The 16,210-nt window shown below is 34.9% G+C and overlaps 1 protein-coding gene across 1 annotated transcript; it reads left to right on the top strand.

Annotated features, from left to right (window-relative positions):
• The first annotated feature begins 953 nt into the window (after positions 1–953).
• Positions 954–14,712, top strand: nemp1 (nuclear envelope integral membrane protein 1). Its single transcript, XM_028453195.1, has 9 exons — positions 954–1,093; positions 2,490–2,611; positions 4,111–4,327; positions 4,407–4,479; positions 4,543–4,636; positions 4,727–4,841; positions 6,093–6,318; positions 7,833–8,009; positions 14,336–14,712. The coding sequence occupies exons 1-9, from the start codon at positions 985–987 to the stop codon at positions 14,544–14,546; spliced, it is 1,344 nt and encodes a 447-aa protein (XP_028308996.1). The 5' UTR covers positions 954–984; the 3' UTR covers positions 14,547–14,712.
• The last annotated feature ends 1,498 nt before the right edge of the window (positions 14,713–16,210 follow it).

The following is a 16,210-nucleotide window of genomic DNA, read 5'->3' as shown; positions in this document are numbered from 1 at the left end:
CGCAGAGATATTTGAGAAACACACACACAGAGACGTCCAGTTTGTGAATTAATACAGGAAATATCAAAGGGTTTGTGTTTTTATGGAGTCATTTTGTAATTTATTGTGTTTCTGTCATTTTGTCTGTTTTTGCTTACAAGTGTGCTTTTGGTATCATTTTATGTCATATTGTGTGGTTTTGTTTTTATTTTTTGTTTTTAAGTCATTTTATGTATAGTTGGTATTTCCTAATTTTTCATGTGTTTTTGGAGTCATTTTCCATGTTTTGTTGTTATTTTGTGAGTTTTTGGAGTCATTTTCTGTGTTTTAGGTGTTATTATGTGAGTTTTTGGAGTTATTTTGGCTGTTATTTTCTTATTTAATGTGCTTTTTGGAGTCATAATCTGTGTTTTTTTTTATTCATTTTGTGGAGTCATTTAGTCTGTTTATGTGTTATTTCCTTATTTTATGTTTTTTGAATCATTTTCTGTGTTTTTTGAATCATTTTCTGTGTTTTTGCATTTATTTTGTGAGTTTTTGGAATCATTTTACGTGTTTTGTTTGTTATTTTGTGGGTTTTTGTAGGAATTTAGTCTATGTATTAAAGTGAGCTTGATAATTTAGATTGTTCCATAGTCTGACCCCACAATTATTTTCTCTCTTAATGATTTTTAAAATGAGGTTTGTACATGGTTTTATGTATTCTATCAAGTTATGACATTTTAATAATTGTTGTATAAACACATATTAAGGAACATCAAAGGTAACCTGTGGAGAGCAGGTTACTTTTGATGTGTCTAGTCTGACGAAAATTCAAAAAAGAAGTAGAAGAAAAGGAGCTTGAAAGATTCAGATTCAGAAAACTGTATTTGTCCCTGAGGGGAAATTCAGTTTCAGCAGTAATTTCCGACCTACTGATTGGCTGATCCTTCTGTAACTCAAACAACGTCAGAGCCGGAAAAGGTGGTGCTCGTGCCGTCAGGAAGCGGATGTGTTGAAATCATCATGGCGGGACGCATGAAAATGTTGAACCGTTTCGTTTCCACAAGCGTCAAATTATTCCTTTTCACGGCGTTGTTGAACGTTTTACCTCAGACCTCATACCAGGACACGGGTAAGAAGAAAGACTTGGTGGTAAACACGGGTGTTTTTGGCTGTATTTGTTGCCAAATAAGGGTTTTTAATCTGTTTTTCAGAGGCTAGTTTGGCGTTAGCTTGAGTGTGAGCAGAGCGAACTTTACATAACCTAAATCTTCTTAAGGCTATTTAAAGTACGAATCAATCCTGTAATACTCCGTATGTCGTTGTTTATCAGATTTAAATGCATTTATTTATCATTTATTCAAGTGTTGTACTTGAGTAATCAATAAATAAGCTTTTTCACACTCGACCAGCCAGGGTCATAGGTCAAGAGGGTTATAAATGTAAACACGACGCTGTTCGTGCTATGCGCTGATTTTTTCAGCGGACTTTTTGTACGATCAATGTAGGCCTAATCGATATGACATTCAATATATAGCAAGTACAACACTCATACTGCAGTCACTCACTTAAACCGGCTTTCAACGAACACGTTTCATAGAGTATTCGAGCTTTTAATGGACAAGGAGTCGCAACAAAACAAAAAAAGCATAATCTTTTGCCTTGCTCTGTTGTAGTAATTACACAGTATGTTTGTTTCCCACAACAGAATAGTTTTACTGCCAAGTAGAGTTTAAAATAATACAAGGAAAGTGACTTGGTCTAATCTTAACGTGTTCATGACTAACAATTCCATATCACAGACATGTACTGTACATGTATATAAACGAGCCATTATATGACACCAGGAATGTGGACCAGGCAGTTCTCACTTTGAAAAAGTACATTTATGAAGTACACCATTCATTAACCATATGATAATTTTTTATTAAGCTATTATATTTAAATTTACAAATTTGAAGGAAGTGCACTGCCAGTCTTAGTCAAAGGCGTCTGCTGATATATCGCTTTGAAGTTTCCTTAGGAACAGTTGTCTCAATAAATGAGACCTTAACATATTATTGAAAAAGGTTACAAAAATAATCTTGCTGAAATTACTATGTGGAAGTCAAGGGAATTTCCAAGTGATCAGCAGACACCTCTGAAGAAGACTGGCAGTTGTCAGTCAAAACATGTCAGGAGATCAAAGCGGATTTCCTAAGGAACAATTGTATGAATAAATGAAACCTCAACATATTATCCCCTAATAATAATAATGCAGCTTTAATCCAAACATAATCCTCTGATTGAGTTTATACATTTTTAGCTAAACATTTTAGAATTACATATTTATTATATATTTTTACTCAATATTATATTATATGCATTAATATATTGTATATACGTTTGTTTAAATATTCTAAATTCTAGGCTGCAGTATGTTTCTGTTATTATTACAGTGTTGTTATTCTACCCTACTTATTCATGTTGAATTTATTGAAACAACTTAAATTCCTACGATTCATGTGTTTTTGCTTGTTTTGATCCAGGTCAAAAGCCTCTGATAATTAATCTGGTGGATGGAGATCAGCATGTGGGTTTTGGGCCAACCTGCTTCTGCTACAAGAACTCCTTTGTGCCGACCTGGTGGAAAACCTGGACGAAGATTCAGGTAAATTACACTGAATTAAGATCCTCCCAACACTAAAAAAAAAAAAGAAATAATTGAAGATGTTTTTGACTTTATTTTCTATTTCTCCTGAACTCTTATTGTCATATGATGATTAATTTTGCTCTGTGATGTCATGTTGTGTGCAGTCAAACCACATGCGGAAGGTTTCAGTTGTTTAAACATTCTATGGTGAACACAAATATAATCACAGGGTTTTCATCAGGAATTTTTCACAGCATAGGGGGATCGCGTGGTGCACGAGCCAGTGCCACCGGCGCAGATAATTTAATAATGTACAACTCTCTGAGGGCCAAATTTAGTGTAGTAGTAGTAGTTTTTTTTTTTAGTCGTTGTTCCAACCTTTCTTAAAGTCTGTGTAAAGCAGAAATAAATGTGTTTTGAGTTTGTCACACCACAGAAACATGTGTCATTGACCGCTGAGCCAAATTTGAAAGATGATAAAATTCGCTAAGTATATTAAACCATGCCAAAGCGGGGGAAGGGCGCCGCCTCCATGTACTGTGTCCATGGGAGAGAGCAGCGTTGATGGTGCTTCTCCCATTGGTTTTCCACAAGTGCTCGGATTGGGCCAAACAAGGTTTCAGCGGAAAGGTCTGCGCCGCCTGAGTCCGAATATGTGCACCCCTCCCGGGTAGAGTCAGAAGTGCGCCCGCTAGAGGCGAAAAACTTAATCGCGGTTTTAAAAAAAAGTGCTAATTTCATGGAAAATGTGGCACTAGCGGACGCATTTTATTCTCCCCTCGAGTCTGAATGTGTGGTTTGTTTTGGGCTAGGGGCCGAAGTGCGCCTGCGGGAGGTCACGTAAATTTGAAACAGTTTGTGAATTCTCGCTCCACAATTACATTATAAATTGATAAATGGCTTTTTGCATGTTTTAAGGAATACATTTATGACCTATTCAATGTTTTTAGAAGAAAATGGCTGAATTTCCATTGCACGGTCTTTAACAGCTAAAAGTTATTTATTGAATTGGTGATGATGAATGTAGTTAATTACTCATCCTTGGTGTCGGTCCTCCACTAATAAAAACTCACACATACTGTAGAGACAACATGTAACATTTTATTCAAAAGACTGATTCCAAGACACACTTTTCAAATTTAAATGAGGTATTATGTGGGACCTGCAGTAATACTGGAACACACACGTGTGCAGATGATTTGTGTCATTTCAATTTTTATGTGTTTTTGTTGTCATTTAGTGAGTTGTCAGAAACATTTTTTTTTTATCATTTTTGCAGTCTTTTGTCTATTTTTTAGCCTTTAAGTCAATTTAATAATGTGATTACAAGCTGTAGTTGTATTTGATTCCACTGCAAATTATTGCTCGATTTTAAAATCCAGGCTTTACTGATTAATAATGAGCTTCTACAATACTCTGTGTGTTTTTATTAATTATGAGTAATTCGTTTGCATATTTAAAGAGTGAATGTGTTCATTTAATGGAGCGTACAGTGATGATGTGAGGTTCTCACACAGGTCAAAGTGTGGAGCAGCGGCCTGTTTAAGGTGGACACTGTGGAGGGGGAGGAGAAGCTGCAGGAGCTGGACCGCTTCAGTTTGTTCTCCTGGTTCTCCAGCTGGATACGAGAGAAACACAACGAAACCACCATCGACGTCAACCTGTTCAGCACCAAGACGTGCTTCAAGATCGACCCAGCGCAGAATACTCAGTACACCGTCCACACCCTACGCAGTGAGGAGGAAGTGACACGTTCAGAGAGCAGAGAAGCAACGCTTTGTGATGCTAACCGTGTGTTCATTTGTGCTTCTAGAGTTCGATACCTTCTCGTTTTTGGTCTTCCTCGTTGGAGCTTTGTTGTTCATCTTTGCGGGCTCCCTCAGCAGGTACTTTTAGCTCATTAATGTTTGTATTTCTCTGATTTATTTCATTGTGTTGTGTTTTTAAAGAAGTCAAATCTTCTTCTACTCGGCTGGTATGAGCACAGGAATGATCGCATCACTCCTCATCGTCTTTATCATCCTCTCACGTTTCCTACCAAAGGTGAGCTGAGCAGCACTCCCACCATCACCAGATTAACTCTGAATTTATTTGGAGCTCATTTGATTTAATCCTTGTTTTCCGTCTCAATAGAAAAGTCCTTTCTACGCGTTGATCGTTGGCGGCTGGTCCGTCTCGCTCTACGCCATCCAGCTCGTTGGCAAAAACCTCAACATCATTTTGCGAGAGCACTGGCACGCAGCATTAGGTACGCACCTGATTAGTGGGAGGAGCCTATAAGCAGACACAGAGAGCGAGTGAACAGTAATAAGTGACTCTGTAGTGATCAGAAATTATATTTAAATTGTTTTTTATTGTAATAGAACAACACAGCACTGTGATTGGAGAGGACAGCCGTGCATTCATTAGAGTTTTTTTTAAACATCTGTTGTTAGAATCACCAGATTACATGATAACTCATCCAAGCGTCACACTAACCCAGGGTTAGCCGATCCTTAAAAAGTCTTAAAAAGCATTACATTCATGAATCTAAAAATAAGGCCTTAATTGTCATTAAAATGTCATAAATCAATGTTTGAAAAGGCTTAAATTTTAATATAAGTATGATTTTATGATTGTAATTAGTCTCACATTTCAAAATAAATGGTAACATTCATTTTTTTTTAATGTATAAACAACATGGGAATATGCAAATTACAACGAAAATTGTTTGACCAACAAAGATTTTTCTTAATGGTTTTTAATTTTTTGTATTTTTGTTGTTTTATAGATTTCTGGCTATTTTTGTAGTCATCTAGTGTTTTTTGAGTGATTTTGATTTGGGGGTTTTTTTGTGTATTTTACTGTCATTTTTGTGTGTTTACTTTAAAGGCCGCCTGTTACACGTCTGCACGAGACGCTAGAAAAAATGTTCACTAACCCTATGTATTTGATGTGGTGTTTTTTCCCCCAATGTTTTTGTTTGCTATGAAGTTGGTCTTAAATTTAATTTCAAATGGCAATAAAAACTTGAATTAAATTTGACTAAAGCTGTAGAAACCTGTAACTTGTAGAACCTGGTTCAGAATCAGAAGTTACAGGCCAAAGATGAGGGAACGCATTTAAATTGAAAACAATAAAAACAGCAATTATTTGTTGTTTTTTTTGTCTAAATGATGCAAACGTGTGTTTTGTAAAAGAATAAATACTTAATAACAATCCAGAGATTCTGCAAACATTGTGTAAAAAAAAAAAACGTGTTTATTATTGATTGTGTCTTAAGATTTCTATGCTTTAAATCAGCAGGGTTTTTTTTTATTATTTCAGTTTTTTTTTCTATTATATATTTAATTGGAAAATGATTTTTGAAATATGGTCCAAATCAGACTTCTATCAAAGTGGGCGAAGGATTGATGTGTTTATGAATCTCTGGATATAAATCAGCCTCTAATGCAGCAGCATTTAAAATGTACTCATTAATGGTTTGAGTGTCTGATGAATCTTTTCTTTCCTTTTCCAGGTTATGTGGCCGTGGTGGGATTCATCAGCTTTGCCGTGTGTTACCGCTACGGCCCTCTGGTGGAGGAGAAGAGCATTAACATCCTGTCGTGGACGCTGCAGCTCTTTGGTCTGTTTCTCATTTTCCTGGGAATTCAAATCAAGCCGTTGGCCTTCACCATTATCATCGCAGCTTTGGTTTCCAAAAACCTGCACTATCCGCTGTCTCTGATCATCAAAGGGTTCAGGTACGTGTCATCGTCCTTGGTTTGTTGTTATCAATGGTTCCAGTGATGATGAGTTGATGAAAGTAAAGTCTGTTAGTGTGTGACGGTAACGACAGTCCCAGGATTTTAATGGACAGCAGTAGGGATGCAACGATTAATCGTAAGGCAATTAAACATCGATTCATAGGTATCACGGTTCATGTCGATGCTCTGAAAATTGAATCGCAGTACTTTTTTTAAACAGCAGAGGGTGCTATATATTTATCCTCCTCGTCTAAAAGTGTAGGCAGCGGGCGGAATCTGCTACTACTTTTTTTTTGGCCACCATCTACTCTTAAACTTGTCCATAAATGATTCTTTACCCCTTTAGCAATGAAAGAATATCTGTAATATTTCGTGAATATCTGTAAAAGTCACGTTTTTTTCTATTAGCTCTGTCTGCTAGCATAGCATCTCTTCTTCACTGCTAGAATAACTGCATGCCAACTGACCACTGGGTTACCAGCGCCCTCTGCTGGTCCAAACAAATATCTGATGTAAATACAGTGCAATGGCTGTTTTTTTTTTTTTTGTTTTTTTTTAAGTCCAATTGTTAAGGCACAAAATACATTTTCAGTTGCACTTTTAAAAAGAAAAAGAACTATTATGCAGTTTTGCATTGTTTACTATAGAACCAGAATTTAAATTAAAAGGCTTCTTCTTCCTTTGTATTATTCCTTTATTTATTTCATTCAAGATTTATTTTTAGTTAAATTGCGTTGTTTTGAATAGTTTATCAAGGGATTCTTTTGACAATTAAATATAAAAGGAAAATAGTACAGTATTTTCTATTTTTTTTTTCCCCAAAAAATTAAAGTCTACATTCCCATTTTGTAAAATAAATCGTGAGAGAATCGTATCGTGAACCCAGTATTGTGAATCGAATCGTATCGGGAGTTGAATGAATTGTTACGTCCCTAGTCAGCAGTGGTTCTCAACCTTTTTAGCCCGCGACCTCCAAAATAAAGGTTTCAGAGACCGTGGATGGTCCATTGTTCTATGAATCGGTGATATACCCACATTTATTTATTCAGCTTAAAAGTTTTAGAAAGGGTTTATAAGTGATTAAAATGTCTGGAAGGTGAAAAAAAATGTGCAGAAAAGACATTGAAATGTGTTGTAGAAGTGTCAGAAATGGGAGTAATGGAGCAAAAATATGGCAAGAAAAAGTGATGAAAATAGGTTAAAATACGGAAAGTTTGGTGTAGTGGCAAAAAAAGGGTAAAAATAATTTTTAAAATTGTTCAGAAAATAATTTTTAGTTTCTTGAATGCATCTCGCGACCACATGTGTGAGAACCCCTGGTCTAGATAAAAGTTCTGAAAAGAAATAATTTAACTGAATTTGCAAGACTGGAATGGGCTGATGTTATCATTTATTATTATTTAATACTAGGACTGAGCAATATATCGATATGTTCACCTGCACAATACAAAGCAGGAGAACAGTTTCTATCAAGGATGTTGGAGTGTAAACGTGTAAACGTCGTGTTGCAGAAGGTTGAAACATTTTGTTCGCTGGAAGCCGGAGCCACGTCGTTTCCTCACTGAGGAGGAGTACCAGAAGGAGGCGGAGGAGGAGACACGAAGAGCTTTAGAGGATCTACGTAAATTCTGCCACAGCCCTGAGTGCAGCCCATGGAAGGCTGTGTCCAGACTGCAGTCACCAAAGAGGTCAGAAAGAATTGAATTCAAATTACAACAAAGTCATCTTAATATAACCATGGCTTTAAAACTCTGCTTCGCCCTCTGAATATCAACATATCTCTAAACAAAACGACAAAAACATATATTTCAGCTTTGGTGAGAACAGGGTTCCTGTGGATCCATAAAAACTCTTAAAAGGCATTAAATTAATGAATCTAAAAAAAAAAAGGCCTAAATTGTCATTAAAATGACTTAAATCAATTTTTCAAAAGTCTCAAATTTTAACAGGTGTACAAATTTATGATTGTAATTAGTCTCACAGTTCAAAATAAATGGTAAAATGTTTTTTTTTAAAAATACATAAGTTATCGTAACATTACGCAACCACGACAGTGGAACAAACTACAAAACAGTGACGTGGTTGCAGCTGCTCTCTGTAGCAACTTTTAATAACATGGGGAAACGTAAACCAAGATTTTCCTTATGGCTTTTATTTTTTATGTTTTATAGATTTCTGGCTATTTTTGTAGTAATCTTGTGTTTTTGGAGTGATTTTGTTTATTTTTGTCTTTTACTGACATTTTCTGTATTTTTGTGTGTTTACTTTGGGGGCACCAGTTGCACGTCTGCACAAGACACTAGGGCAGGACGATATGGACCAAAACTTATATCTCAGTATTTTTTCCCAAAATGGTAATATACAATATAAATCTCGGTAATTTTAATTCAATGAAGTCTTTGCAAAAAGACGATTTTGAGTTAAATTTGCTATTGCAAAATGCCACAGACACATTTATTAACAAACAGCTGCACATTATGTGCCACTTTTTGCTTTTTCTCCTTTAAAGGGACAGCACGTGTGAGTGAGTTCTGTAGTGTGGCTTGTTTCGTGTGAAAGTCTGGGTTAGGATGCACTCATTAATCCATCTAATTGTGATTTTCATGCTGTTCTGAGAAGTGGTGAACGCAGCGACTCCTAAAACAAGTATTTTAAAACAAATTAAGCTAATAAAAAATATAAATATCGATATAGACGATATTGTAATTTTCATATTGTCAAAATAGAAAACTCGATATATATTGAATATCGATTTATCGCCCACCCCTACTAGACACTAGAAAAAATGTACTCTAACCCTATGTAATTGATGTGGTGTTTTTCCCCCCAATTGTGTTTACTGTGAAGTTGGTCTTGAATTTAATTAAAATTGGAATTAAAAAGTCTTGAGTTTAACTTGAACAATGCTGTAGGAGCCCTGTAGAAATTAAAAAAAGATATGATATATTTATAGAAAGGGGACAAAGATCACAGTAGTGAAAATAAACATCATGCTTTTACAGTATATGACTTCAACTCTGCACATATTTAATTACTCTAGGTTTGACCTTTTCAGCTCAACAGGAATATTAAAAATAAAATAAACAATAACAGAACTAAGACTAATTTTTCCTATTGAAAGTGTAAAAAGAACGTAAAAACACAAACTGGCAATTAACGTCGGTCTAAAATGAAAACCAAATGATGTCATCGTGACATTGTTCAAACAAACATTCCTCTGTGAATCAACGTTTTTAAAACATTCGACACATGCCTAGTTTTTAGATATGAACGCGTTCCTTTTCAACAATATTAGCACGGCTACAAGTTGAGAACGTTGGACATTGACTTTGTCTCCTGCAGATAAAAAGACTCGCACGAGACAGAAAGGGAAGCTAAAAATGTCCTCCTGCAATAAGTCCAACTTATTTAATATCCAAACAGTGAAAACCATAAATGGGATCATTTTAATCGTGAAGTGTTTTTGAAAAGAGCTTATGAATAACATTTATTATTATTCTTTTATTTTCAAAGGGGATTTGTTTTTTATATCCTGTCCTATCACACTTCCAACACTAGAGGGCAGTAGATGATCATGTTCCTTTCAGTAGTTATTAATGACACATTTTAGTTTTCAGTAAAGACAAACTGAATAGTTTTCAAACTAAGAAATCAAAGCAGTTTCAAGCCAACATTTGATCCTTTAAAAGTACTTTAGAGCAGATGGACACATTTGTGCTTAAGGCACTTTGATGAGGAAATATAACAATCTTCTTAAAGTCTTAATAGCATGATGAAAGAAGTACAATTTTAATAGAAAATAGAGAAGTAAAGTAAACAGTCATTTTGGTATGTATGGTCAACTATTTCTAGTATAAAAGGAAAATTGAAATAAAGCCAACATTTCTAAACACTGACTCCAGTCAAACGCACACTTTTCACAGACAGTAAAAAACCTACGGTACTAAAAACAGATTAAAACATGGCTTTGTATCTATTTTCTATTAAAATGAACTGGTTTTATTACACCACTAGGACTTTAAATGTCTTTCTTCATTCACAATAAACACAAAGAAAGTCATAATGAGAAGCTAAAAATGTAGCAGAAATTCAAAGAGCGTTAAATTATTAGACAGCATTAGAACAAAATGTAAAAGTGTAAAAATAATGATTTACATCAACATGTTCTGCACATAGAGCAGAACAATAAGCTAACTTTTAATAACAGACTTAAAAAGTGAATGTTGGCTTTTTGTCAAAGATTGTAAACAATGTTTCATTATTTCCTGTATTTTTGCTGCACTTTTACATTTGTTTTTTTTACACGGGTGATTGTTTTTGATGTATTTATTATTAAATAGAATGTTAGCTTCTTCCCTGTCAGTTCAGTACATATGAAAATAGGTTATTTGTCAGGATTATTACCTTTGTTCAAAGTGGGGGGAACCCCCCCCCCAAAAAAATTAATATTTAAGAGCCATTGGATTAAATGATTGTTTGAAGGGACCTGTAGATGTGGACACAACCTAGTTATCTGTAACTAGACGGATATAATCTAGTCTTATCATTATCACACACAGACTGTCGTAAAGTTTATTAGTTTGTATAGACGTCGTTCTCTTTAAGGAGCCTTAAATAACCTCTGTGACGACATCCAACGGGTCAATAATTATTCTAGCCTCTAATTCCAGTTATCTACGTCAGGGGCCAAATATAGATCAGTTTATCTTCAGTGGGCCACAGGAAAATAATAACTAGTCAAGACCTGTATTCACAACGTGAATATGTATTTGGCAATTTTAAAAAATGAGCAAAAATAAGAACCTGTATCTGGATTTGTTGACAAGTTTGTTGTTTTTACTAATTAAATGGAAATTAATAATGCAGGATAAACAGAAAATCTACCTTGAGCAAAGGTCAAGGTCACACATTGAAAGGAAATGTTGTTCAATGGTACCAGCCTGAACACTAGATCTCAATTTGTGACAAAGTTATAGTGAAAAAAGTATTTTTAGGTTGTTTTTTTTTTTTTGTGACGTCATAAACTTTGACCCCTACCAATCTTTTACTGGTAGATGGTACAGCTTTGGTACTATTAAATAAAATACTCCACTTAAAATCAGCTTTTCATAAATGTAAGCATTGAACTTGTATGATAAATATTCATAAAGATATGGAAAATTTTGGTTTTTGACACTTCACGCGACCTTGACATTTTTGCTCCAAAAAAGGTCAACTGCACATCCTTGACATTGTCCCTATGAGTTGACATACATGTCATTAGTGCTGCATTAATAGTCTAGGAAGAGTTCCACGACAAAGAAGTTGCGGAAGAAAAATAACTCCTACGAGAACAATGTATGATTATTGTGCTCAAGTTTGCACTTCCACATATAAATAAATGATAAAAAATGTACAGCACTGATAATATTAAAGCACATTTCAGTCCCTGCAGGATCTACACTTTACATTTATTTAATTTTGTGGCAAAATTTGATGTAATTTTTTGAAATTATGTGGAATAATTTGTGATTAATTAAGAGTTATGTTAACAATTTAAGACAAAAAAAAATGTCTGCCATTATGTTGAGTCTTGCTAATATTGTGGAGTTTCATTGAATTTTTGCATTAATACAACTGTATTAGTTATTAGTTATTTACACAGTGACTTTTTTTGCTTTCTGTTGCCGGCCGAATTGGAGGCTCTAAAGGGTCGTATTTGGCCCCCGGGCCTTGAGTTTGACACGTGTATCATACAGTTGGTCCAAATGTGTGGGCAGCTATATTATTTTAAGAAAATGACAGAGATTTTTCATTTTTTTTAGTTTGGTCTCATCTGATTTAAAGGGAATCATCCACGGTGTGTAAGCTAGGGCTGGGCGATATAAACCAAAAGTCATATCTCAATATTTTTTCTCCTAATTACGATATGAATCTCAGTATTTTTTACTCAATACAATCTGACCAGAATGAAAATTCAGCGTTAAATTTGCTGATGCAAAAAGCAAAACAGGCCCATTTATTAAAAAAAAACAGCAAGTTAATGTTGAATAATGTCACATGGTTTTTTCAGGAAATTTACTTTGATCTGCTGACAGGGTTCGACTGTCAACTGCCAGTCTTCCTCAGAGGCATCTTGCTTTGATGTGTCCTTGTGACACATCAAAGCAAACCGTAACACAAAATAAGTTATACAGGGTTCCCGCGGATCCTTAAAAACTCTTAAAAGGCATTAAATTCATGAATCTAAAAATAAGGTTTTAATTATCGTTGTCGTGTTTCAAAAGTCTCGTAATTTAACACATAAAAGGTATGACTTTATGATTGTAATTAGTCTCACATTTCAAAATAAATGTTAACATTCATGTTTAAAAATATATGTAATTTACTGTAACGTCACGCAATCACAACAGTGACGTGTCAGCAACTTTTAACAACATGGGGAAATGTACATTTAATGAAAATTGTTTGTCCAATGAAGATTTTTGTTTTTTGTATTTTTGTTGTTTCATAGATGTGTGTGTGTGTGTGTGTGTGTTTACTTTGGGGGTGCCAGTTACACGTCTACACTAGACAGTAGTTGTGTTTACTGTGAAGTTGGTGTTAAATTAAATTTTTATATGGGATTAAAAAGTCTTTAAAAGTCTTAAATTTAATTTGACTGAAGCTGTAGGAACCCTTTATAATTTATTATAGGCGATATTGTCATTTTTGTCTTGATACATCTGAAATCTTGATATAATGCCCAACCCTAGTGTAACGTCTGTCTTTGGTTCAAATGTTGTTAAAATCTGAAGTGCTTTTAATGTCGACCTGCTGACAAATGTTTGATTCCTAGACTGTAGTAGAGCTGGGCAATATATCAAGATTTATCAAGTTTTTTTTGGTGATATAGAAAAATACAATATTGCCTATATCGATCTATATTTTGTAACATAATACTTGTTTTAGGAGTCTCTGCGTTCTCTATCACTGAGTGCGTTCTAACCCAGACCTTCATCTAAACAAGCCACACTACAGAACTCACTCACACGTGCTGTCCCTTAGAGGAGAAACAGACATAAGTGGAACATGTGCAGCTGTTTGTTAATAAATGTCTATGTGGCATTTTGCATCAGCAAATTTAACCCTGGATTGTGTTTCTGTTCAGACTTTATTTAGTTAAAAAGATTGAGATTTATTTTGTATATCGTCAACTAAAATGACAGAAAAATACACAAAATTAATGTCAACAAAATGACCAAAGGATTTGCAAAATAAAAAATAAAACAAAAAATGACAGAAAGAGAACCAAACGACCCAAAGACATACGAAATGATAGAAATGTACGCAAAATTACAAAAAATATGTAAAAACAACTATGGAACTCACTCACACGTGCTGTATTGTGCAGCTGTTTGTTAATTAATGAGAATGTGTGGCATTTTGCATCAGATTTAACCCTGAATCGTCTTTCTGGTCAGACTTTGACTTAAAATTATCAAGATTTTTACTGTATATTAGGGATGTCCCGATACAACTTTTTCACTTCCGATATGATACCGATATTGCAGCCTTACGTACCAGCCGATATTGATCCGATACGATATCAGCACAAATCATACATACTTTTATTATTTATTTTGTAGTGTGGAATATTAGAAAAGGCTTAATCATGTGATGTTACTCAAACAGAGAACATTAGTCAGTAACAGTAGTTACTGTGTGTAGTGTGAACCACAGTCACCTATAGATAGACGTGCTGGAGCGGAACATTTTATCAGAGAGCTTATAGCGGTGATTTTAGATGCAGTCCGATAAAATCCGATATTCGTTTTCTGGCTGATATTGGACCGATCGAGACACCTCCGCTGTATATCGTCATTTTGAGAAAAAATATTAAGATATGATATTTGGTCCATATCGCCCAGCCCTAGGCTGAGGTAATAATGAATCACTGCAGCGTGGATTCATTTTAAAATCCGTAAAACATTCCCAGCGTTCCTGAACTCATCATCTCTGCAGTAAACGCTGATGTTGTCCTAACGACTTCCAGGTTTGCAGATTTCATCGAGGGCTCCTCCCACCTGGTCCCTAACGAGGTGTCGGTCCATGCCCAGGAGTACGGCCTGGGGGGGGCGTTTTTTGAGGACGAGCTTTTTGACACAGATGACGAGGATGTGACGTCAGAGTCTCTGTCAGAGACACAGAACAACAGAGCCTCCATGTTAGGGTCGTTCACAGAGCGCCAGAGGGCGACGCCCTAGAGACAGAGGGGGCGGGGTTGTGTTTACGTCTTTAATCATAAGGGTTATTTTTCAGGTTTTTACACCAGCAGCTTGACTGTGGGATCATCTGTGCTGCATTTATTTCTTTTTAATGTAGAAAAAAAATCAATGAATGTGTTTTGAATAAAAAAAATTGTCACTTTAACTTCCTGTCGTGTCTGTGCTTCAAAAAGGTGATTGATCAGAGGGCGGGGCTACAATATCAGATCATTATCTCAGCATTTAGAATAAGGACCAATCTGAAGATTAAACACATGCAACATTAAAGTTTTTAGTCTGTGTTGTCGTTTTCTAGTTTTCCATCATTTTGTGTCTCATTAGAGTCAGTTTGTGGATTTTTTTTTTTTTTTTTTTTTTTTGAGTCATTTTCTGTATTTTTATTGTCACTGTTTTTGTTTTGTGTCTTATTGGAGCCACTGTGTGCATTTTCGTGGTCGTTTTGTGTGTATTTTCCTCTCATTTTATTCTTAGTTTTTGTGTTTTATTAGAGTCCATTTGTAGATTTTCTCTGTTCGAGTCATTTTGTGGATTTTTGTGTTGGAGTAGTTTTTTGTGTGTGTGAATGTATATTTATATATTGTTGTCTTGCATTTTGGTGTAAATTTGCATAATTTTGTTGACCTTTTGTTTTAATTTTTGGTAATTTTTTGTCATTTTGTGTGTTTTTTAGAATCTTGTAATCATTTTGTGCGTATACTTTGGGGGCTGCATAAAATGTAACCAACCTCTTTCTGTAGAGATAGAGCAGCTGCTACTGTAGATCTAAGTAGATAGATGTAGTAAACGCAGGTAGATTGATAGATGTAGAGATAATTTAAGAATAAATACAATAAAATAGAAGTAAAAGTTAATTGAATATTAAAGTGTGAAAGAAATGAGATTAAAAATCAGCAAATCAATTATACATTATTTCCAGGAAGGATTTCTCTGTCAAAAGTGAAGAGGCAGTGCACGTTTGGTTCTTTTTATTCTTTGAATCGAATTAAATAAAATAATGAATGAATGGCTGACAAACTTAAACAATGATGGTGAGTTTGATCTCTAATGAGAAGTTAAAAACCTTTAAAAAAAAAAAAACGGGAATCTGACTTTACATGTGAGTGACACACAGCTCATCATCACGTGAAGGGAAAGTAAAAGTGAATGCAGAAATGCAGCTTAATCCTTTCTTTAAAACAGTTATGTTAAATTCCTGTTTCTCACAGTGCAGACAGACAACTGGGGGGCACAAGTACACCAAAAGACTAGAAAAACACTAAAAATTACTTTGCAAACCCACAGCACTAACAAACAAGCAAAACGACTACAGAAATACAGAATTTATTCCAAAAAAGTTAAATGACCACAAATACACAATATGACTCAAAAAAAACCTTTTACAGGAGAAATACACAAAAAGACAACAGAAATGCATAAAATGCTTCACAATGAGTAAGACAACGAAAAACAAACTTACAATAAAAACTCTTTGTTTCCTGTATTAATGCTCACATCGCTCATTATTCTAAATGCTGACATGAATGTTGATCATGTGACTCTGATCAAACTGTGATAAAAGTTGCCTAGCTCTGACCTAGTGTTTCACATGTACTTTTACTAATCTATATCATATCTGATGGTTTTCACCAATCCATATCTGATGG

This window comes from Gouania willdenowi, chromosome 7 (assembly GCF_900634775.1).
Source record: "Gouania willdenowi chromosome 7, fGouWil2.1, whole genome shotgun sequence".
In the NCBI taxonomy this organism is placed as follows: domain Eukaryota; kingdom Metazoa; phylum Chordata; class Actinopteri; order Blenniiformes; family Gobiesocidae; genus Gouania; species Gouania willdenowi.
This window is presented reverse-complemented; position numbering and strand designations above follow the sequence as displayed.

Excerpts from the sequence above, each read along its gene's own strand:
- nemp1 (XM_028453195.1), top strand. The coding sequence starts at position 985 with ATGGCGGGACGCATGAAAATGTTGAACCGTTTCGTTTCCACAAGCGTC. Across the intron at positions 1,094-2,489 it reads GACCTCATACCAGGACACGG|GTCAAAAGCCTCTGATAATT; the intron begins GTAAGAAGAAAG and ends GTTTTGATCCAG. Across the intron at positions 6,319-7,832 it reads CTGATCATCAAAGGGTTCAG|AAGGTTGAAACATTTTGTTC; the intron begins GTACGTGTCATC and ends GTCGTGTTGCAG.